Source organism: Mesoplodon densirostris, chromosome 4 (assembly GCF_025265405.1).
Source record: "Mesoplodon densirostris isolate mMesDen1 chromosome 4, mMesDen1 primary haplotype, whole genome shotgun sequence".
NCBI classification, from domain to species: domain Eukaryota; kingdom Metazoa; phylum Chordata; class Mammalia; order Artiodactyla; family Ziphiidae; genus Mesoplodon; species Mesoplodon densirostris.
The window spans coordinates 9,559,497-9,583,492 of NC_082664.1; the positions used below are offsets into that span (position 1 = coordinate 9,559,497).

At 37.6% G+C, this 23,996-nt stretch overlaps 1 protein-coding gene across 4 annotated transcripts in view; it reads left to right on the forward strand.

Annotated features, from left to right (window-relative positions):
- Positions 1-23,996, forward strand: part of ATG2B (autophagy related 2B) — a 72,879-nt gene that overhangs the window by 36,828 nt on the left and 12,055 nt on the right. For 3 of the 4 annotated variants that reach the window (XM_060095673.1, XM_060095674.1, XM_060095677.1), the window contains 19 exons: positions 70-242; positions 726-876; positions 1,892-2,091; positions 2,264-2,344; positions 3,519-3,625; positions 3,789-3,881; positions 4,743-4,813; positions 5,216-5,292; positions 5,535-5,738; positions 7,318-7,459; positions 9,689-9,891; positions 10,631-10,857; positions 12,052-12,160; positions 13,102-13,296; positions 14,334-14,435; positions 19,583-19,661; positions 20,776-20,983; positions 23,484-23,553; positions 23,843-23,925. In XM_060095673.1, the coding sequence (XP_059951656.1) occupies positions 70-242; positions 726-876; positions 1,892-2,091; positions 2,264-2,344; positions 3,519-3,625; positions 3,789-3,881; positions 4,743-4,813; positions 5,216-5,292; positions 5,535-5,738; positions 7,318-7,459; positions 9,689-9,891; positions 10,631-10,857; positions 12,052-12,160; positions 13,102-13,296; positions 14,334-14,435; positions 19,583-19,661; positions 20,776-20,983; positions 23,484-23,553; positions 23,843-23,925 (2,575 nt within the window). The remainder of the gene's footprint in view (positions 1-69; positions 243-725; positions 877-1,891; positions 2,092-2,263; positions 2,345-3,518; positions 3,626-3,788; positions 3,882-4,742; positions 4,814-5,215; positions 5,293-5,534; positions 5,739-7,317; positions 7,460-9,688; positions 9,892-10,630; positions 10,858-12,051; positions 12,161-13,101; positions 13,297-14,333; positions 14,436-19,582; positions 19,662-20,775; positions 20,984-23,483; positions 23,554-23,842; positions 23,926-23,996) is intronic. The other variant, XM_060095676.1, reaches the window with a different exon arrangement.

The window sequence follows — 23,996 nt, forward strand, 5'->3', positions numbered from 1 at the left end:
AGGTTTGAATGCTGTTTTGTGTTAATAAGCTGCTAGAACAGCTGTAATTGTGCAATTCATTTCTCATAGATGAGGAAAGTGGATCTGAGGAGGAGACTTTGCAGTATTTTTCCACTGTTGATCCCAGTTATCGTTCTCGTAGGAAGAAAAAACTAGACTCTCAGAACAAGAACTCGCAGAGTTTTCTCTCAGTTCTTCTGAGCATTAATCATGGATTAATTGCAGTGTTTACAGATGTAAAGGTAAGGATGTACAAATCCAAAGTGATTTTTCAAGTGCATCTTATTATAAATCTAGCATGATGTACGCATTCAGTAACTGAGGTAGTTGGAGGTTGTTTCAGTGACTGCTGATGAAGGTCAGTTTTCTGAGGCACCACGATGACAGCAGCTTTGGAAGCTTAGCTTTCGTTGCAGATCAAAAGACAAACATTACCTGGACCTTCTTTTGGAAAACATGCTGGTCCCACTCCTGGGGTGGTAACAGTAATTTATCTGTTCCAAAGGGTGATGAAGTACCGAGGTTCATTTGGCAGAAGAGGCCGGCCTAGTGTTTAATTATTCAGTTTTGAATACCACCATGTTGGATGGTTCAAGAATCAGACCACTTTGCTGCAGTGTGGGAGATCCTCCTAACCTGAATCAAGGAGGAGCATCTCAAGGGTCGTTCTTACTTTTCTGTATTTAATTAATGACTTCTCTGTTTTTTTCTGATCTTCTTATTAGCAAGATAATGGAGATCTGTTGGAAAACAAGCATGGTGAATTCTGGTTAGAATTCAACAGTGGTTCATTATTTTGTGTGACAAAATATGAAGGTTTTGATGACAAGCACTATATCTGCCTTCACTGTAGCAGTTTCAGTCTCTATCACAAAGGTAGGACAAATGTTAAATATGTGTGTTTTGTTCACTTCTGGTTAGACATGTTTAAATTTTGCTTAATAAAGAAAATCTACTGAGAACAGAACTCTTAACATTAGAAATTATTCTCTGTAGGGTGTTCTGATTCCACTGGCAAAGTAATAATTATTGTAAATTAGAAGTTGACTTTATGTTCTTTTTTTGCAGCAACTTATATTGAGATATAATTCACAGACCATGTAATTCACCCATTTAAAATATACATTTCAGTGGGTTTTAGTATTCCATAGAGTTGTGTAACCATCATCATAGTCAACTTTAGAGCATTTTCATCAACCCCCCAGAAGAAGTCTGCACCTTTGAGCTATAAACCCCCAGTCCTGCAGTCCACTCTAGCCTCAAGAAACCACTGATTTACTCTCCATCTCTATGGATTTGCATATTCTGGCTGTTTCATATACATGGTATCATACAATAGAAGGTCTTTTGTGATTGGCATCTTGGCATGATGTTTTCAAGGTTAATCCAAATGTATCAGTGTTTTATTCCTTTTTATTGCCAAGGAATATTCCATTTTATTATTATTTATTGTTATGTTATTCCTTTAATAAGATATGTCTTATTATACATTGATCAGTTGATGCGGCTTTACATTCTTTATTTTCTCCTAAGTGGTATTTCCTTTTGGTAACAAATACAGAAATTGCTCTTCTTTGAGCACATTCCTTGTGTTACTTTGTGAATAGAAATGAGATACTTGCACATTCTTAATGTTTATTAGATTTTCCTATTTAAATTTAACTTTTCTAGCATTTCAGATCTCAAATTTTTTTTTTAACTTGGATAGTCACTTATACCAACATTAGTAGAGGAGAATGAATTATTAATGTCAAGCTGGTTCTTGGTCATTTTGCCTCCAGTGTATGTTATATTCAATGGAAGTACATGGATTTTTGTTTTGAGTTATAGAAGTTCGTGAATTCATTTCAAATAATCATTTTGTTATCTTGTCACCTCATTGTGGATATAGGCATAGTGGATGGAGCAATTCCTTCTACAGAAACACGACTGCCCAGTTCAACCCGACCACATTGGTTAGAACCTACTATTTATTCCTCTGAAGAAGATGGCCTCAGTCGAGCTTCTTCAGATGGTGTTGGAGGAGACACTTTGAATATGCTCTCTGTTGCAGTTAAAATATTGTCTGATAAATCAGAGTCCAATACAAAGGTGTGTGTTTTGTACTTTTATACCATTAAATACTTGCTGCTGCTGATTTGATTACTAGTTAATAAAAATGATTGCATAAATGTAACACATTTATTTTCTTAGAAAAACTTTTCAAGTTTTGAACCAGAGGGTTATGTAGGTGATAAATGTAATTCTTTGTGTTGCTCTGTAGGAATTTCTCATTGCTGTGGGACTGAAAGGAGCCACTCTCCAGCACAGAATGCTTCCTTCTGGGCTTAGCTGGCATGAGCAGGTAAGAGAGCTGTGATGTATATTTATTGATTTATTTTTTACTTTATGTTAATGTATAATACACATACTGAAAAGTTCACAAATCATAAATATTCAGTGCTCATCGAATTTTCATGAAATAAATACTCCTATATAAATACCACCTCTTATGGTAGGAAATAGAACATCATCACCACCGCAGAATGTAATTGATTTTTTACCTTAAAGTTTGGTCCTTAATCATCTCAAAGACAAAGTTATGTTTTGTCATTAAAGGGAAGGGACCTATAGAGTGCCTGGCATAGAGGAGAATAAATGAGTGTTGACTTGCACTTATAACTGTATATTCTTTAAGTGCCGTAATTTCAGAATTATCTCCTAGGCCAACAATATACACTGAGGCATTTATAAGGAATTCTGTAATTAACTTCCAGTGTAATAACTGTATTTGGTTAATTACATTTTTTCAAAGGAAACTTTGGGTAAGAAGTTAACTCTTCTTTATATGAGAGTGAAAACTAGCACACTATGATTATTGTTCATTTTCCTTAGAAGGAGAAAGCTTTTCTTTGTGCTTGGAAAATAATAAATTATTTTAAACTTGAATGCTTTCAGAAACATTCTGAAACATAAAATATATATATAGAAAGAGAATAAATAGAGCGGGGGTAGAGAGATGGTTAGTCAAATGGCTGGCTGTAAGGGAGGGATTTAGCCTAACTTTTTTATTTAGATAGAAATATAGAGTAGATGTTGGTGAGAAGGACTGGTTTTCAGACAGATCTGGGTATAAATTAAGGAACAGGAACTTCTCCCAACAGTGGATTTTATAGAAAACCAGATGGAGAGTTTTAAACAGTCTTTGGCAAAATTTGTTTTTTTCAAAAGAATTATTCCAAGCAAAGTAATGTTGAAAGTATATTATACATACTTTGTTAGTTTCATAGGATATGATTTTTCCAATATCTCTGTAGCATTGCAATTGTTAGATGGGCCTCTTCATTTCAAATTCTAGTTTTGCAAATACTTTTTGAAATGAATTCCTTCAAATGATGATTTTCTTTTAACATTATGATTTTCCACTAAATGGTTGTTTTTTTTTGTGAGCTATTTTATTTCATGTTGGTATTAAGGATATCATATCAAAACTTTTTTTTTCTTCTAAAGCAGGGCATTTTATATTTTTGTGATTATAGATTTTATACTTCTTGAATATTGCTGATGAACCTGTTCTGGGATACAATCCTCCAACTTCATTTACAACCTTTCATGTTCATCTCTGGAGCTGTGCACTTGATTATAGGTTAGTTCATAAATGGAGCAAAATAAAGTTTTAGTCTTTAAAATATGTACTAAGTTTTGAGAAAAATATGTAATTCAGTAGAGTTAAGGTTCAAAATGCTCTTTAAAGGTAGTTTCTTTTTTTTGCAGCAGACTAATGTTCTCTTGTTTCTTTGTGGTAATAGGCCTCTTTATTTGCCAATCCGATCTCTTCTTACTGTTGAAACATTCAGCATTTCAAGTAGTGTTGCCTTGGATAAATCATCTTCTACTCTCAGGTACCGTGTTAAGCCTCGCTGTCTATTAAATGCAGCTGTTCAAAACATACTGACAGAGCTTTATCTCAACCCTTTGATTAAAGTCTCAGTCTTTGTTAAAAGCAACATCCTTTTACTATTAGTCATGTTCCTTTATCCAAGTTTTCAGTTTTTCTTTCTCAGATGATTCGTCCCACCTCTTCAATTCATTACTGTATTTCATTTTTAGGGAGAAAATTAATTCTTGAGATTTTTGGTTAACTTTTTAAAACATTTATATGTAAACTTCCCATAATACCTGATACACTTCATTTTCCTAATTTAAACCTTGTGAATTTGGGCATCTGTTAAAATTGCTGAAAATTTAAAATTGATTTGAGCAGATGATTTAATCTCATTTATGCCATTTAAATGTTTCTAGTACTCATAAACAGTGAGTTTTAAAGAAATGTTAGGGACTTCCCTGGTGGTTCAGTGGTTAAGAATCCGCCTTCCAATGCAGGGGACATGGGTTCAACCCCTGGTCAGGGAACTAGGATCCCACATGCTGTGGGGCAACTAAGCCCACACCACAGCTAGAGAGCCCACGTGCTCTGGAGCCTGCGCACCACAACTAGAGAGAAGCCTGCGCACCACAATGAGAGACCCCGCAGTTTGCAGATCCCGTGTGCCGCGACTAAGACCCAACACGGCCAAAGATAGATAAAAAAATAAATAAATATTAAAAAAACAAATGTTAGGTGACATTTGTAAGTTAGAAACTGCATATGACTTTGATCATATTTATATCAGAAAGAATGGTACAGCTAAGTATATAGTGATCATGCAGCATATATTCAAGGTTAGTTTTTTAGATCTTGATTTTATCTTTTTTTTGCCCAGAATAATCTTGGATGAAGCTGCTTTACATCTGTCTGACAAGTGTAATACTGTCACTGTAAATCTGAATAGAGGTAAGAGTTAAAAAACAAAATCTGGAATAGATGAATCCTCTTTTATTTTTTGCATTTGAATATTTTTAAGCATTTTAACTCTAGAATAATGCCAGTGAACTAAGGATCTTATCAGTCTGAATATCGTAATACCAGTTTATAATATCAATAACATTGGTGAAATGCATCAAATTATATATACTCTTGTTTATTTAATAGAAGGAAGATTTTGTTTCTAACTAAAAATAAAGTGAACTGTAGGATTTTTGTAGGATGAAACTATGTTTCCATTACATTATAAGTATTTGTAGTACTACCTGCCATGAATTTTAAAGAAACGCTAGTTTTATTAGGTGTTTGTTGGATAAGCATTTTTTGAAAGTTATACTCAGATATTTTATTAATTACTTTAAAAATTTTTAGATTATGTTCGTGTGATGGATATGGGGCTTTTGGAATTAACCATAACTGCAGTGAAGTCTGATTCTGATGGAGAGCAAGTAAGTTATTAAAATAAATGGATATTTTTATTTAAGTCCTTTTTTTATAGAAGAGACTAAAAACATACTGAACTTACTGTAAATTATTTTTCCACTTACCTAATTTTAGTCAGAAATAGATAAAATATTTGGAAGTTAAGATTGAGTTATTATAAATGCATGTTTCCTGTGGCAAGACAAATTATCATATTATATTTTATTTAATGTAAACCTATGCAAACATTTTTTTCTCGTTTTGGTAGACATTTTTATCCTTTTTTCCGTGTCCTGTCCAGACCGAGCCGCACTTTGAATTACACTGTTCGAGTGACGTTGTCCATATTAGAACGTGCTCGGACTCTTGTGCTGCATTAATGAATCTCATTCAGTACGTTGCAAGCTACGGGGACTTACATGCGGCTAACAAGGCGGACGTGAAGTCCGGAGCCCCGCAAAGAAAGATGAAGGTACAGCCGCCAGCCTCATTCATTAGAACTCACTCACCCCCACCTCATTCCAGACATGCGAGTGACCTGTACATCGGCGAGGTCTTCTTGACGGTCATAGGGTAGAAAGGAAACTTTGAATAATCATCTATCTATTCTTACTTTCAGGGTAATGGGGTCTAGAAAGGTAGTTCCATGGGCCTTTTTGGAAAACCATTCTACTGTTTGATGCTCTCAGTTTCAGAGCATTAATCTTCTCAACCAACATACATTTTCCCAGACTTAAGTTATTTTCATAGGTCCTCAGGGAAGAAAGAAAACATTTATCATGTAAGAGTCTGTTATATGCAAGTTGTATGTAAAAATGCTATGAGAAGGTAGATGGCAGGAATTAGTATTATTACCAGAAGACTTATTTATATGGTATTATCTTTCATATTTGTTATCTACAATTCTATCCAGTTTTCAGTATACTTTCTCATATGTGATTTACTCTTAGCCAGTGCAGTTGAGAGGTTAAAGATTATCATCTCTGTTTAGTAGATGAATAAGTTAAGACTCAGAGAATTTAGGTAATTTGCCCTAATTAGTAGCAGACAACAGCAACAATATGCAGATATTTGGATTCCCAGTTCATTGCTTTCTTATGCCCCCAGCTGTCACCTCTCTGCCCTCTCATATGTCCAGATAGAACAATGTCCAGTTTGTTTAGCATTTACTTTTTTTCAGTCTTTTTATTCTTCTTCATGGCCTCTTCTGTGAACAGAATTCTCAGTCCCCTTAGGTCAATAGATCCTTCAGTAAGGGTCTGACAGGCCTTGCATTATCTTTTGTTCACGCTGATCTTACACCTCATTTGTGTTACACGTCTGTTTTTGTTTCCTTGCTCCTGCTGTATTCTCCCTGATAATGAAGTGATTTATGATACTCTCTCTCTACTGTTTCTTCTCTTTTATTCTCCGGTTTATTAAAAGTTATTTTAAATTATCCCTTTCAAATGAGATCTTTCCATTTTAGAGTCATGCTGACATTTTAAAAGCATGGTTTGGATTTAATGAATCCACGATTCACTAACAAAAATGGTTAAGCATCAATGTTGGAATTGAACTCCACAGATCACCTTTTAGTAGATTTCCCCTCTCACGTATACCCCCTACTGTCTTTAGGTGTCTATTTGTTCCAAGAAATGAGGCTCTACCTACAGTGGCTTTGTCTCAGAGGGTGAAGGTCATGGCAGCCATCAGGTTTGAGCAGATCGGACTCTCTACAGAGAGACCCCCCCTCTCCTCCAGCTTCACTGCAGTGTTTTTCACCTTCCTTCTCTTCGAATGTCTTACCTCTTCAAGATTCAGTTCACTGCGCCGGCTTTGAGATATAACACACTTATTTCTATTTGCCAGTAGTTGTTGGGGTGAAAATGCTGATACTAAAGACTTAAAATGAAAATGTAACACCTGCTGAGAGAGTATAGAAAAATGAATGTGTTCCTGTTTTTGGTGTTTTTGTGAAACGTAATATATTTCTAGGACAAAATAAACGTTGAGTAATTTGCTTTTTAGAGCATTTTCAAGTTGATTTTAATTAGGTTTTTTGGCTGTAGGTAGATTCCGCTGGTCGGTCATCCTCACGTGGTCCAGTACTTCCTGAAGCAGATCAACAAATATTACGAGATTTGATGAGTGACGCTATGGAGGAAATTGACACGCAAGAGGCTGCTGTGTCTGTAAAACCACAGTCTAATGGTGAGACAGACCAGGACTTCTTCCTGGGAGCTGTGATGTCATAGTTGAGGCTGACATTGTTTCTGTTCTTACAGAGTCCTCAATAAGTAGCTTACTAAAGAAAAGACAGGTCTGAGTTTTGGTGGATATTTATTAGTCAGTCAGCTTGTGTTTATTGAATGTTTAGTAGATCAATAATACTGGCCAGAGTGTTGGGGGTGGGGGCGACAGATAAAATGGAAGACAAGGCTTATGTTCCCTGGTAGCTCATGGTCTAGTGCAGCAAATTGGCACTGAACCAGACTGAGGCTAGCGCTTAGAACCATCGAGAGGTGATATAAGAAAACACTTCAGAATGTAGTGTACACTCTAATCACTGGTTGGAAAGGATTTGGAATCCCTTCATTAGACTTCAGTGAAAATGAGACGAGTTGGCTTTTAAAAAGTGTGTAGGACCTAGGTGTGTAGTGTGGAGAGAGAAGATAATCTTGGCAATGTCACTAACATCAGCAGAGGCCCAGAGGCCTGTATGAGCCTTAATGATCTAGTAACTCAGGCTATTAATACTGGAACAAAAGTTCCCTTCTTGTCGAAAAGAATTAGGCAGTAATGTTAGATAAGCAGGGAGGAACCAGACAGCTTTAAAGCCAAGTAGAAGCATCTAAATATTTTGAAGTATCTATCTAAAAATAGTTTTTTTTCTAATTGGCTGAACATAGCTATTTCTATATGTTGTGAGATCTTAATTTTTAAAAATTATTTCATAGTGTTATAGAAGTTTAGCATTCAGTGTTGCTTTCATTCTAATTTAGAATAAATTAGAGCTAAGGAAGCAAATGGGAACTTTTAGCTCCCTATGTACTAACATTATTTGTAATAAATGTTAGCAGCTAACCTACTCATGTGGGAAAGAATGTTTAATGAATATTTACCGAGCAGCTTCAACACACAAGACTATGTACTGGACACTGAGCACTTACAAGGATGAGTGGGTTCAAAGTGCTGCCATAGGAGAATTTAAAGTCTAGTCTGTGAGCCTTCCGAGGCTAAGATGTCACCGCATTCATCTTAGTATTCTTAGTTCATATGACAGGGTTTGGTTTGAATGAATGAATGGAGAAAGAATTAGTGAATCTATGGAATTCCCTGGCAGTACAGTGGTTAGGACTCTATGCTTCCACTGCAGGGCGCATGGGTTTGATCCCTGGTCGGGAGAACTAAGATCCCACATAGTATGCAGTGCGGCCACAAAAAAAAAAAAAAAAAGAAAAGAATTAGTGAATCTAATATATAATATAAATGTATAAAAAATATATATGTTCACATACAGATTTTTGCACACATGCAGCCTTTTGTGAACTTCATATTGTGAGAGCTACCTGAGAACAGGTGTCCCATTTGGGTATCCAGCGCCCCCAAGGAGTCTTTTTATTGCTTGGAATCATTCCCTGGCCTAAGACATGCTTGGCAACTGTTTCCCCCACCCCTTCCCCGAGCAGAGATTTCCTATAGTTTTAGGTGAGACGCTGCTAGATGTAACTATTTCCCCTCCCCTTGCTATATTGTCCAAGGCGTTTCTTCCAGAACTGCACCTACAGCACATAATTGTCAATATGAAATTCTGGCTAAAATGGAACTCCAGTCCACACTAACTAGCTGCTGTTGAATTCCTGAACTTCTCTGACACTAAATAACTAAGAGGAGACTGTGTAACTTTATGAGTCCATCATTTACTGTTTCGTAGAAAACTTCATACTTACTATTCTTTTTATTCGTAGTCAGAAGGTTATTGTAAGAAATAAGTGAGATACTGTTTTTTAAAAATTTTTGGCTGCATTGGGTCTTCGTTGCTGCGTGCAGGCTTCCTCTGGTTGCGGTGAGCGGAGGCTACTCTTGGCTGCGGTGCGTGGGCTTCTCATTGCGGTGCCTTCTCTTGTTGCAGAGCACGGGCTCTAGGTGCGCGGGCTTCCTTGGTTGCAGCACGCGGGCTCAGTAGTTGCGGCACCTGGGCCCTAGTGCACACGGGCTTCAGTAGTTGCAGTGCAGGGACTCAGTAGTTGTGGTGCACGGGCTTAGTTGCTCCATGGCATGTGGGATCTTCCTGGACCACGGATTGAACCTGTGTCCCCTGCATTGGCAGGTGGATTTTTACCACTGCGCCACGAGGGAAGTCCTAAAATGCTTAATAAATGTTATTGTTGTTGATGTTTAAAATATGCCAAAATTGAATGTTGTAATCTTTTCACCTAGGTGTTTTGGATGAAAAATCGCAAATTCAGGAGCCATGTTGTTCAGACCTCTTCCTGTTTCCTGATGAGAGTGGAAACGTGTCCCAGGAGCCTGGGCCCACTTACGCCTCATTCACACACCACTTGATGAGTGATGCGGTGACAGGCGTGCCCACAGAAAACGACGACTTTTGCATTCTTTTTGCACCAAGAGCAACCATTCAGGTAATAAATTGATGATATAATTAATGTCTTAAAATAGTGTTATAAACTGAATTGACCAAAGGGCACCTGGAAAGATTCTTTAGGTTTTGTTAACTCTGTACAGTTCAGAATTACTTCCTTTTGTAATTTACTCTTGAGACTTTGTAAATGTTTGTTATACTTTACTCTTTTTATGAACATCTCTCAGAGACTCTCTACTTGCAAAGTCTCCTGCATTGTTTATTGAACTACAGAGGAAGTATGTAGTAAGATACCTCTTCAGGGTTGTGAAATTAAATGGCAGAAAGGAGTTCTGTACAGAGCTGTTAACACAAGAATTGGGAAAGATAAGATGTGATTTGTGAGAAGGCTAATGCTTGGTTAATGGATATATAATTTCCTTTTTAGAATCATGCTCACATTGAAAAAGCATGGTCTGGATTTAATGAATCCACAGTTCACTAAACAAAATGGTAAAGCATTGAATCTGTACCTTTTTATTGTCAAACAAGTAGTAAAAGCCAAATCGTAGACTATAAAAAATTCTTATGGAGTGATTCACATAGAAGAGAGAGTTCATTTTATTGTTAATAAAGCAGAGTATCTTATGTGGTGATTAGCGTCAGTATTTGTTATTCCACTTTATATATTGAAATTATTAGAAATAATACAGCATCAAGAAATCCCCTTGAGATGCGCACCATAATCAGTGGTTTCTGCTTAAATAAGAGAGTATGTGTTACCTCTTCCTTTGTCTTAGGAGAAGGAAGAAGAACCAGTTGTAAAAATAATGGTTGATGATGCGATTGTGATAAGAGATAACTATTTTAGTCTGCCTGTTAAGAAGACGGATACGAGCAAAGCCCCGTTACACTTTCCTATTCCTGTAATTCGGTACCTGGTTAAAGAAGTCTCTCTCGTTTGGCATCTTTTTGGAGGAAAAGATTTTGGAACAGCCCCTCCTGCTTCTCCAGCTAAAAGTTATATGTAAGTTAATTTCTACATAAGTTTATTTGGCAGACCAATATACTCTCTTTGTTGCGGCGCACGGGCTTCTCTAGTTGTGGCGCATGGGCTCAGTAGTTGTGGCACAAGGGCTTGGTTGCCCCACAGCATGTGGGATCTTAGTTCCCCGACCAGGGATCGAACCCGCGTCCCCTGCATTGGAAGGCAGATTCTTAACCGCTGGACCACCAGGCCAATATTTTCTTTTCACTAAAAATACATAGAATTTATCCTTCTAAGAATTATTAATAAGTAATATTAAAAACTGTAATTTAAATGTTACTCTTTCAATGTTAAAGTTTTGCATTTGAAAACTTGTTTGCATTCTTTGTATTTTTTTCCTAAAATACAATGACTTAAGCCATTTCCATTCAGCAAAATTTTTCAGGTACCTACCATGTGCCAGAGCCTGTGTTAGAGGCACATTCATTAAAATGAATACGACCCAGACCCTGTCCTAAGTTCAGAAGGGAGAGAGAGTTACGTGAGCCAATGAGGGCAACGAAGTGAAGTGTGTGTGTCAGGAGGTGGGGAGCACCGCATGCCCCTGATTCTCTAGCACCCAGCAGGGTGCCCAGCACAGAGTGGATGCTGCTGAAGTACCTGTTAATGAGTGCATTATTCCATGGTTCTAGAAGGGAGCTGGATGGAAAGACGAGGCAGAGACTAAGGGCAAACACTCTCACTGGGGTGGGGAGGGTCAGGAAAGGCTTCACGGGGTGGGAACCTTTGGCACAGCATTGTAATGACTTTTTCTATTTAAAAGTGCTTTTAAAAAAACTTACAACTTTACTATAATTCTTTTCCGTGTTAATTGGAATTTCTAGGACTTGTCCTCTGACTCTCAGGGGTTTCTGAAGTAATAAGGAACTTACAGGGAGGTTTCATTTCTAAGTCTATCTTGTGATATGCACCCCAACATCATAGTTAGCGTTTTCTGTAGTTTTAAATATTTAGCAAGTAGATGATTGCTGTAACGGCAGTAATAACATTTATGTTCTCAGTGTCTCCAGGGGATAAAAGATGCGGTTTTGATTTATAGCAATACAGTTTGTGGCAGTGTTTTGCTAGTTCTGTAATCTTATTTTCTTTATTCATCCTGTTATTTTTTCTGGTGTCATTCATTGCCTTTCTTTGACTATTCCTTTAACAAAAGGTTTTATTTTTCATTTATAGTAGTCCCCACAGCTCACCTTCTCACACACCTGCAAGACATGGACGTAATGTGGTATGTGGGGGAAAAGGAAGAAACCATGACTTTTTAATGGAAATACAGTTAAGCAAGGTAATGTGACATTTTGAAAAGAAAAATCCACCGAAGTAGGAGCATTAGTGGGCGTTCTTTGGTTACTCCCTGTCCCCTCCCCCATGTGGTCTTGGGGTGTAAGTGGAAAAGTGCAGGGGTCTTGTATAGAAACTCTTGCCTCTTTTTCTTTCTCAAATACTCTGAGAAAATTTAGGGTATTTGTTTTTGTTTTCCCAGGCTACCCCTAGAGCAGTGTCTCTCAGAGTTGAACAAGCATCAGAATCCCCTTGAGGGCTTGTTAAAACACAGGTTGCTGGGCCCCAGAGTTTTTGATTCAGTAGGTCTGAGGTAGGGCCCAGGAATTTGCATTTTTAATGAGTTCCCAGGTGATTGTGATACCACTTTACCCAGGACCGTGCTTGGGGAACCACTGCTCTGGAGTGTGTCTCTGGGAAGGCCTGCCATTGCATAGCACACAGGTCTCGGGTCCTTTGTGAGCATCTAGAGACCAGTAGGCCAGGCTGCCAGTGCCAGTGATGCAGTTCATTCTGTCAGCTTGTCTGGGATTGTGCCAAGGGTCGAATATTAGGGCGCTTAGCACAGAAATAGTGCAGTGATGACAACTCCATATACTTGTGTCCTTGCGCCCTTTGGGGACTTGAACCTTGCCTCCAAGCAGTTTCATAGGTATGCAAGATAATAATTTGATGACTTACGCCTATTGAGCATTTTGCTTGGAAAGGATAGGGATTTTACCAAGGTCAAATAAGAAATGTCAGTCAGGCTTTTCCTTGTATGGTCCTGAGCACGTGGATTAATAAATAAATACGTGAACAAATATAGGAATGTTATGCTGTTCTCTGAAAGTGGAATCGAAAGCTGAGAATTCAAAGAAAATGAGTGATGTGTTACATTTTAAAGAGAAAATCTGATTTAAATAAAATGTAGAGATTGTTCTGTGTTCTTTCTTTTCTGTAAAGGTGAAGTTTCAGCACGAGGTCTACCCCCCATGCAAACCAGAGTGCGATTCTAGCCTCTTGGAGCACCCGGTCTCGCGGCAGGTGTTCATTGTGCAGGACCTTGAAATTCGAGATCGTCTGGCAACATCACAAATGAATAAGTTTTTGTACCTGTATTGTAGTAAAGAAATGCCTCGAAAAGCTCATTCCAACATGGTAAGATTTAAAACTTCGTATATTTTGTTGTTGTATTAGTTTCAGAAAAGTATTTTTATTATATCTAACTGCAGAAGATTTATTTTAGATTAGGGAAAATTATGGGATTTTTTTCTCATTTTTATATGAAAATCCCTTTTAAATACACTGCTTAAAGTTTTATGTTTTAAAAATTATTTTGCATGTTGTTTCTATAATTGCCAATATATCAGTACCTGAGGAAAACCAGAAGTCCATAGTGATCTACACAAAACACTTACACAGGAGGGCCTCCCTGGTGGTGCAGTGGTTGAGAGTCCGCCTGCCGATGCAGGGGATACGGGTTCGTGCCCCGGTCCGGGAGGATCCCATATGCCGCGGAGCGGCTGGGCCCGTGAGCCATGGCCGCTGAGCCTGCACATCCGGAGCCTGTGCTCCGCAACGGGAGAGGCCACAACAGTGAGAGGCCCGCTTACTGCAAAAAAAAAAACCACTTACACAGGGAATTCCCTGGCGGTCCAGTGGTTAGGACTCCGTGCTCTCACTGCCGAGGGCCCTGGTTCGATCCCTGGTTGGGGAGCTAAGATCCCACAAGCCACGGGGCGTGGCCAATAAAACAAAACACTTAACGCAAAATATTTAAACGAAATTGTTGGCAGTATTCCACATTTCTAACTTTTAAATTTTATTAGAATAGAAATGATCAGCTCAGGACTTCCAGAAGAAAACGTCCTAGAAGTTGTCTTTGGACTATGGGTCTATGGATTAGCTTCTGGGGCTTAGCAAACTTCTTTGAGACTGCGAGTACAACATTATCACTTGTGTTTTTTCCTCTAAAGAGAATTCATATCTTTCATCAGATTCTTGAAAGAGTGTGTGACCCAAATAAGTTAGATTCAGGATTCTAAAGAAAGAGGGTAAACAGTTCCACTTTTTGTTCTGATATAGGGACTAGATATAGGATTTTTTCCCCCTCTTTTTTGCTTTTCTTTTTTTTAATGAAAACAAGGTCATATTATCACTAGGGAAAAAATGTGTTTGTCTGTCTCATCTTGTAGCTGACAGTGAAAGCATTCCATGTGCGCCCGGAGTCTGGCAGGTCACCACAGGAGTGCTGCCTCAGAGTGTCACTCATGCCACTTCGCCTGAATATTGACCAGGTTTGTATTACAAGCATAATGCATGGAATTACGTTTCAATGTATATCCCGCATTCAGAATGAGAGCTTTAGTTTAGTAGAATTACGTTTATTATGATTTAACTTTTATGGAAGTTGCATAATTAAAACAGACTTCTGCTGGTAAAGGATAGGGCAAATTCATTAGCTGTTTGGAATCTGAATTATTAGTGACTAAACGTTATTAGATTTTGTCCTCCAGTCTCCTACTCACTGTCTACGTGACATAGCGCTTAATACCTGCTTCTCATGTTCTCTGATCTTTACATACGTACTCCTAATGCAGATATACAGGTATTTTCAGAGGATGAAAGGACTCCTCGATATACGCTATTGAAAGATATAAGGGATTGTAATCACAGCATCTGGAAGAGAATTCCCTGCCCTGGGCACAATGACAAATTAGTAAATTGGTACTTGAACAGCTCACAAACAAAGCAGAGGTTTATGGAAAGAGGTAAACAAATCCACTTTCCTATATTCTAGCAAGCACCCCATCAAATGATCCTGGGTTTTGCCTTCCCAGAGAGCTGTTTAAAGCATAGTTGGTATTTTACAAGCTTTGTTCGGTGTATGAAGACGTGATACTTGGAAGTAGTGCAGTGTAGTGAAGAGTGTGGGTTTAGAGTCAGACCTGGGCTTAAATCTCAGTTCTCTTTTATGAACTGTGTGGCTTTTGGTAGGTAACTTAATTTCCCCAAGCCTCAGTTTCTTCACTGATAAAATGGAAAAAGTAATAGTACATGTAGCATCATTTTTTTTTTTTTTTTTTTTTTTTGCGGTACGCGGGTCTCTCACAGCTGCGGCCTCTCCCGTTGCGGAGCACAGGCTCCAGACGCGCAGGCTCAGCGGCCATGGCTCACGGGCCCAGCCGCTCCGTGGCATATGGGATCCTCCCAGACCGGGGCACGAACCCGTATCCCCTGCATCGGCAGGCGGACTCTCAACCACTGCGCCACCAGGGAGGCCCTGTAGCATCATTTTTTAAAAAATGAGGATTAAAGGAGACTGGTGTATGTAAGACAATTATCTTGGTGCCTGGCACACACTGTTAACGATCAGAAGTGTTAGCTGTTATTATTAACTGAAGCATATAACAACTACAGAAAATACATGGAGTTTTTATAATAATCTGCTTTTGAAATAACAAAACCCTCCCCTTATACCTTATATATTGGTGTGAGCTCAGGTTTGGAAGTAGAGTATATATGGCGTGGTATTATTTGTTTGATTAAATAACATTGATTGAATAATGTCGATTCATTATTTAAATAAGTAATAGATGTATCAGGGATAATCTAAAGTAGTATTTATATTGTAAACAAAATATAGGAATATCTCAGAGAAAATGTATTGTGAAGCACAGAAGTTTAGCACAACTTTATGTTAATATTTGTAGCTTCTGAGCTGGGTCAGTCTTGCCAGTGAGTATTTTAGATTTATGTTTTCTCATTATGAGAAGAATATCTTTTGAAACCCATATTTTAATTTAATTTATCCATATTGGCCTAGTAGGAATATGATGAAGTATTTATGGGAAATTTGATCTGTGAAAATCACCAGTGTGAGCAAGAATTTGAGTGAGATTTATCTTTATGGCATGACTTTACCAGACTTATGAAGCCCAGTTTTCTTTAATAGACTTCTTCTTTAATATTGAGCTTAATTTCTTCTTTAGAACTATAAAGCATTATGATTTTAAAATGGAGAAATATTAACCTTAGCAAAAACAGTCAGGGAAATGAATGTTATGACTAAACTGAGGAGGAATGGGAAATAATTCCCCAAGGTATGGGATCGAGGGAAACAAAGCCATGCTACAAATATATATGCCTTAACTAGGAATATTATGATACAAAAGAGTCCTTTCTAGTTTGCCTTTTCTAAGATTGACATACCATACCAAATGGTCATCTGAATAGAAAGCCAAATATTTGTGTTCTTTAGTTTTTCTTTTGAAAACATATCAGTTGATGAATGAGAATGCTTTGAGTAATATTTTTCTTACCAAGCATATCTCTGACTTTATCTTCACTGGATCATAGACAGTAAGTATGAAAGCAATGTGTTGTTGTCTCTTGTTTCTAAGAAGCTGCCTTGCTGTTGAAACTCGGTGCACTTGCTTGTGAAGCGCAGCGTACCTGTAGGGCAGGCAGGACACTAGGCAGATGGAGTGATTGCCATGTGGGGAGCTAAGTAGACGATGGAGGTTGTGTAACTAGGCGGTTTGAGATGTGAAATCTGAAGGGGCCAGATTTCCTGGTCCTGGTATTCATTTTAGTATTGAACTGCCTGGAAATCTGTGTAGGGAAGATATGTTAATTCCAAATCATTTGCTGAATGTGCCAACCTTGTCCCAGGTCTGAAGTAGGATGCTGGGAATACAAAGAGGAAGAAACATCCCATCCTCAGAGATCTCTGTTTAGTGGGGAGACAAAGAGACAAATGACTTTAACACCCTGTGAAGGAGATAGGCATAAAGCTGTGTCTCACCAGAAGAGGGCTCCTAAGCCGGGCTGGGAGTTTGGAAGATGAGGGGTGAGCAGTAAAGGCTTCCTGGAGGAGGTGACAATCAAGCTGGGTCTTAAGGAATGTAAAATTACGAATTTTTGTAAAGGCGTTGAGAGCCTAATTCAGGTTGTGAGATGCAATGTGAGGCTGTTGGGTGGGACAGGTACTTGGCTGAGGTTGGAAATGATGAACATGTAGCAGTACCAGCTGGCATGTTTGTGATTTTTTTCAGCATCACCCGAGCATGACATTGAAAGCATTTCTTTCAACACCTTAAGTCATATCACACTGTTAATATCCTTTACCATAGGACCTTAAAGCTAGAAATAACTATTTTATAGTGAAGGTTTAACATAAATAATAAACCATATTTTTTAAAGTTTAAAAATTGATTTTATTGAAGTATTATTTGCATATAATAAAATGCAGAGATTTTAGGTGTACAGTTTGAGCTTGAAAAATATTTCTTGTTTTGGCTCTTAATGAATAAAGCTGCTATGAAATTGGTGTACAAGTCTTTTATGGACATAAGTTTTCAGTTTTCTTGGGTAATTATAAACCGAATGTCTGGGTCGTAGAGTAGATGTGTGTTTACCATCGTAAGAAGCTGCCGAATAGTTTTCCACAGCGGTTGTACCATTGTGGGTTCCCATCAGTAACAGACGAGAGCAGCAGCTGCTTCAGCTCTGACCAAACTTGGTGTTGTCTTCTTAATTTTCGCTATCTTAGTTGGTGTTCATTTTGGTTTTAATTTGGATTTCCCTGATGACTAATGATGCTGAGCATGTTTTTGTGAGCTTATTTGACATTTGTATATCTTCTTTTTTGAAGTGTCTGTGTCTTTCTAGTTTTTTTTTAAGTGATTTTAAAATTTTTTATTTTTTATTTATTTATCTTTGGCTCTGTTGTGTCTTCGTTGCTGCGTGTGGGCTTTCTAGTTGCGGCGAGCGGGGGCTACTCTTTGTTGCCGTGCGCGGGCTTCTCATTGTGGTGGCTTGTCTTGTTGCAGAGCACGGCCTCTAGGTACGCAGGCTTCAGCATTTGTGGCTCGCGGGCTCTAGAGCGCAGGCTCAGTAGTTGTGGCGCACGGGCTTAGTTGCTCCGTGGCACGTGGGATCTTCCCGGACCAGGGATCAACTCGTGTCCCCTGCAGTGGCAAGCAGATTTTTAACCACTGCACCACCAGGGAAATCCTTGTGTCTTTCTAGTTTTAGAGTTAGGTTGTTTATCTTATTGAGTTGTAAAGAGTTCAGCGTAAATACCAAAATAAAAAATTTGGAGAACATTTTGAAAAGCTGATAATTAGTATCCCTTTGTCTGTTGTTTGTAGTAAAAATGTGTAAAAACCACTGTCGCTTTAGTCTTCCCTTTTTTTTTTTTTAAATAAGAGCACATTTATACCTGGAATTTTCTCTTTGTGTTTTTTGGAGGCAAAAAATTCATAGTATTAAAATATCGCCATCTGGTGGCCAAAGGATAACATTTTATATACTATTAACTGTCAACGTGTAATATTTGATATATGTAAATATACACATATATAGTGATTTATAATAAATGTATGTAGTGTAAATAATATATAAATATATACTTAAATACATATGTGTAAAGCATAATAATATAATGAACAATTCATGAACTTACTCCCCAACTGCAGGACCAGAATATTTCTAATACTGTTGAAACTGCCTGTTTGTTCTTCAGTCCTAGCCCTCAGTCTCCCATATGCCATGTTATCTAGAAAAATACCTTTCTAACTTCCATCATTTATACTTCTGACAAGTGTGGTCAGTAATAGATCAGATCCTTTGGAATTGCCAGTCAGGCACTTGGTGTGCTACCACTTACTGTGACCCTGTATTTCACTTTCCCATTGTGGTTTGGTACAATATTAATGTTTTATATTCATTTAAGTTTTTTAAAATGGGAGGGAAGAGTTAGAAAGAACAGACTCAGGTATTTAATTTTGATATTCCCCAAAATGGATTTGTCAGTCTCAGTAAGGCTTAATGAAGCTGCTAATAATGGGCAAATGTGGCTTGCATACACAGCACCAAGAACGGTCCATACCATAGAATTTCAGAAAAGACCACACTGATTGGGTGATTTTATTTATTTTCAGTTTTTATTTTGAATATCATGTCTAATGAAGAAAATGTTTAAGGCAATACAACATAGTGGTAAAAGCAGAAATAAGACATTAAGAACTTTTAAGGCACATCTGAGTATCCAGTACATGCTAGCTGCTGTTACTGTTTAGTAATATCACTGCTACCAATTCAGAGTGAGAACTAATGCCAAATTAAGAATGAGACTACTATATTTCTAAGAAAACCAAAATGTACTTTGACTTAGAAATAGCAGTTTAATTTCTAACTTATCTGTCTTAATTTCTGCATCTATAAATTAATTTTCTCAGAGTTGTGAGAATTAACAAGGAAGTGTGTGTGTGTATGTGTGAGAAAGAGGGAGAGATTGAGAATAGGAACATGCTTGGCACAGAGTAGGGACTGAATAAATTATAGCTGTATATGAACAATGAGTGAAATATAAGACTTCAAGACACTTCGTTTCATAGTTTTAGAACCTTTTAGTTATAATTACATCTCTCAATTTTAGGATGCCTTGTTCTTCCTGAAGGATTTCTTCACAAGTGTTTCCACAGAAGTAGAGCTTCTCATGGCTCCAGATCCAGAAGGTATTAAATGTGTAGAGTTTGAAAAAAATCTATAACAAGTACTTGGATTGATTTTGATTGTTATGAGGCCTTTTTGAGAATGTACGTACACATCTTTATTCTCATTTATATAAATGTGCTCTGTGCTCACTTTTGTCAAGTTGTACAAATGTAGTTTATGTAAAAGTACAGGAGTCCCCCCTTATCCTCCAGAAGTACCTTCTAAGACCCCCGGTGGCTGCCTGAAACTGCAGATACTACCAAACCCTAAATATACTAAGTTTTTTCTTTCTGTACGTACATGCCTATGATAAAATTTAATTTATAAATTAGGCACAGTAAGAGATTAACAACAGTAACTAGTAATAAAATAAAACAATTATAACAATATACTGTAATAAAAGTTGGGTGAGCATGATCTTTCTCTCAAAATGTCTTGTACAAATTTAATGCCTTTTCCATCTTAACTAAGCACTTATCATGCACTGTGGCTGTAACCTTTGAGGTATGACAGCAAAATGAGTGTGAATTTCTTTTTCCTTCATCACAATTTTACAGATTTGTTCTTACTGTAGATCTTAGTGGCCTGAGCATACAATTTTTTTTTTTTCCTTATTAAGTCAAGAGCCTTCACCTTTTCACTTAGAGGAAGCATGCTGCAGCTTCTCTTTGGTGTATCCAAATTGTCAGCATCGCTGTTCTTGTACTTTGGGGCCATTATTAATAAAATAAGGGTTACTTAACGCAAGCACTGCAGTACCCCAACAGTCCACCTGATAACTGAGACGGCCACTCAGTGACTCACTGGTGAGATATGCTGGACAAAGGGATGATTCACATTCCGGTGGGATAGAGTATGACAATGCAAGATTTCATCATGCTACTCAGAATGGTGTGCAGTTTAAAACTTAGGAATTGTTTATTTCTGGAATTTTCCATTTCATATTTTTGGACCGCAGTTGATCTTGGAAAGTGAAACTGAAGATAAGGAGGGACTACTGTAATCATTTAAAAGGTGAAAGATTTCTCTAGCAGTCGTTGTATTTATTAAATGAAATGTAGCAAAACAAGTGTAGATTGATTTAAATTGTTGCTTTAAAGAAGTATACCTAATTTTTCAAATGTGCACTTTCAGTTAAAAAGTCTCCTGGAGCTGATGTCACCTGCAGTTTGCCAAGGCATTTAAGCACCTCAAAGGAGCCAAATCTAGTTATTTCTTTCCCTGGGCCAAAGCAGCCTTCCCCGAATGGCAGTGCCAATTCAGTGCAAGTGGTCAATGGGGAAGAAGAGAAGGACTTCTCTGCTGAAGAAGCGTCGTTTAGTGATCAGCCTGTGTTTTTTAGGTACATCATTTAATTTTGATAACAAATGAAGTTATTTTAGAGTGTGAAGGTTGTTCTTTAATGTGTTTGTGTACCAGGAATCACGAGGTTGCATCAGCGTTTCTGTGCACTGGTACATCATCAACCGGTGTATTTATTTGTACGCGGGCCCCACCTACGTGCACCTCTCATTTTTACACATAGTAACCCTGGCTCAGGATTCATCCTCCTATTGATTCCGTAGCAGGAATTTTCTCTTCCCCTTAGATTCTTCCTTCTTTTTTCCTCCACCTGTCCCTCGCTTTGCAGTCACTTATTATGGCCTGTTTGTGTGTCCTTGGACGTGATGCTGTCCTTTGCCCTCCAACACCTCGCCTTCAGCATTCCTCCCTTTTCCCTTATGGGGATTTTCTGTCTACTTTCTGTGCCCTTCTCTGTCACTGTTGTGTCCTTCCTGACCCGCCACTAACTGGCTGAGTTGGAATCATCAGGAAACGCATGTCCCTGTTGACTACAGCCAACAACTAGCTGGTTGTACGTTGGAGTTTCTCCTCGTTTCCAGATCCATTCATTCTAACCATCTTCTTTCTTTCCCAGCCCTTGATGGTAGGGATGGAGCCTTGGCTCTATTGGAAGGAGAGAGGTTGAAGATCGAAACCACCTGTGTTGTGAGGGACAGTTAGCTCCTTTCCCTGGTTTTCTGTAGTCCTCTCTTGTTGACATCAGTGGTCCCCAAGTTCTGTCTTTCTAAAGTTCTGAGTTTCGAATATGGCCCAAAGTAGGCAGTATAACTGTTTTAAAGTGTTCTCATGTTTTAAATATCTTGTATATTGATGAAAAGAGTTAGAAAATAGAATGTGAGAATTGGAAAGATCCTGGGAGAGAGGATCTCTGGTGGTTCTAAACTTTTCTACCATAGAAGAAGAATCTCTTTTATTCTTTTCCTACATTTCTTTTTTATTTAAAAATGTTTTTCTAACAAAAACATTGTGTATCTTAAGTAATAATTTGAATTCTAATTTCATATAAGCTGCCAATTTGGTTTTTGTGAACACTGGATAACCAGTATAAAAGAAATTGAATTGTTATAATTCTGGCCTGAAAGCACAGAAATTTGACACTTTTTAGTCAGACTGTGTAACCTCACTTACTTAGGTAAATATTTGTTTTTTTCCATTTAGACTACTTAAAATAGCTTGTAGATTTCTGTTTCTACTCAAAAGCTCCCAGTGTATCTAGGACCCTGGGGTGGTACTTGGTGATATAGTTCAAATTACTCACTTTACAGATGAGGAAGTTAAAACTGCACTGAGAGGAGAGGTGACTTGCTCAAGGCCACACAGTTAGTTAGTGGCCAAGCCAGGACTAGAACAGAGGTCTTCTGAATCCCAAATCCAGTGCGTTTTCCAAGTAATGGCATAATAGCCCCCTCTCCTGCAGACATTTATTCATCCCACAGATATTTATTGAACATTTATTATACGTATGTCAGATTTTGTTCTAGGTGAACAAAGTAGAGAAAAATCCCTATTTAATTGAGCTTATAGATAATAAAAATATATGATTTGGCCTATTACGTACATGCCACGGAGGAAAGAGTGAGAATGGAGGAGGCAGGTGTCAAGGGGCTGTCGCCCAGAGAACCCAGTGCAGATGAGTGCTCGGAAGATGAGGGATGACCTGGGAACCCAGACTTCTTGTAGTGATTGATACAAATACAGCATTTCCATTTTACTGTAGGTTAAATGGACTTCTGTGGGATGACTTGGTATATAACCACCGACATTAATTCTGTAGTAAAAACGTGTTTCAGCCTCCAATTTACAGTCCAACTCTTGGAAGCCAACTGCTTTTGTTTGATGTGTACCATCAAAGTATAATTATAATTTCATTCAGAATTCCCAATATTTGTGTGTCAGTATCCTATTTGCAAGCATTAATTTCATGACTGTCCACTAAAATTCACCAATGTAGATGGCATTTAAAAATTTACTGGTGAAGACATTTAGGCTCAGAGAGTTTAAGTTACTTGCCTCGACTGCATCCCATGTAACTGATAAAACTAGGGTTCATGTCTAGGTCTTCTGGATCTTTCTGCTTTATCACAGAGCTAAAATGAATACCTTAGCCCTTTTTTACTTTTTGGTAATGATTGTGTTATTTGGTTTAATCTTGAAAGTTGTTTTTATTAGTTCGTTCTCTGTATGAATCGAATATGTGCCAGAATAAATTTTCCTAAGATAAACATTGTTTAGTAAACTAGGAAAAGGTTTTTGTGAGAAATTTAATATATAATGAAATAAATAAGATTTATAAGATGATTAACATCTGTTTAGTTGTTACATTGCCTTAAGAAAAGGTAGAGCTGAAAGACGTTCTCTTTTATTTAGGCCTTAATGTATTCACATTATTTATTTTGTGGTTTTGTTTTTATTCTCCAATTGAACAAATTCATCTATATCTAATTTCAGCTCTTAGTAAGTTTGAATATAAATAACTCCCCTCCTTTCTTTATCTTCAGAGAATTTAGATTCACATCAGAAGTTCCTATTCGACTTGATTATCATGGCAAACACGTATCAATGGATCAGGTCTGGAAACTTTGCACAAATATACTCTACAAAATTATCTCCTTTTTTTTTTTTAGTGGACTCAATTTTTTAAAAACTTTTTTCCGTTATAGTTTGTGTATGTGAAATGCAGTGCAAGATTTTAAAATTTAATTCTGCTTTTAAAGTAAATTAAGTATAATTTTACTTAAGAACCCATGAGTAAAATTTGATATAAATTGGGTCATATAAAATACAAGTACTTTTTTGCTCTAAGTATTTTAGGTGTTTTACCTTTAATAGTGATTTTTTTTTTTTTTTAATTTTAAAGGGTACATTAGCTGGGATTTTGATTGGTCTGGCCCAGCTAAACTGCTCTGAACTAAAGCTGAAGAGGCTTTTCTATCGGCATGGGTAAGTTGGTTTATTACATGAGACTTTAAGATGTAGTTACTAAAGTTAGTTTACAACAAACTAAAAATTAA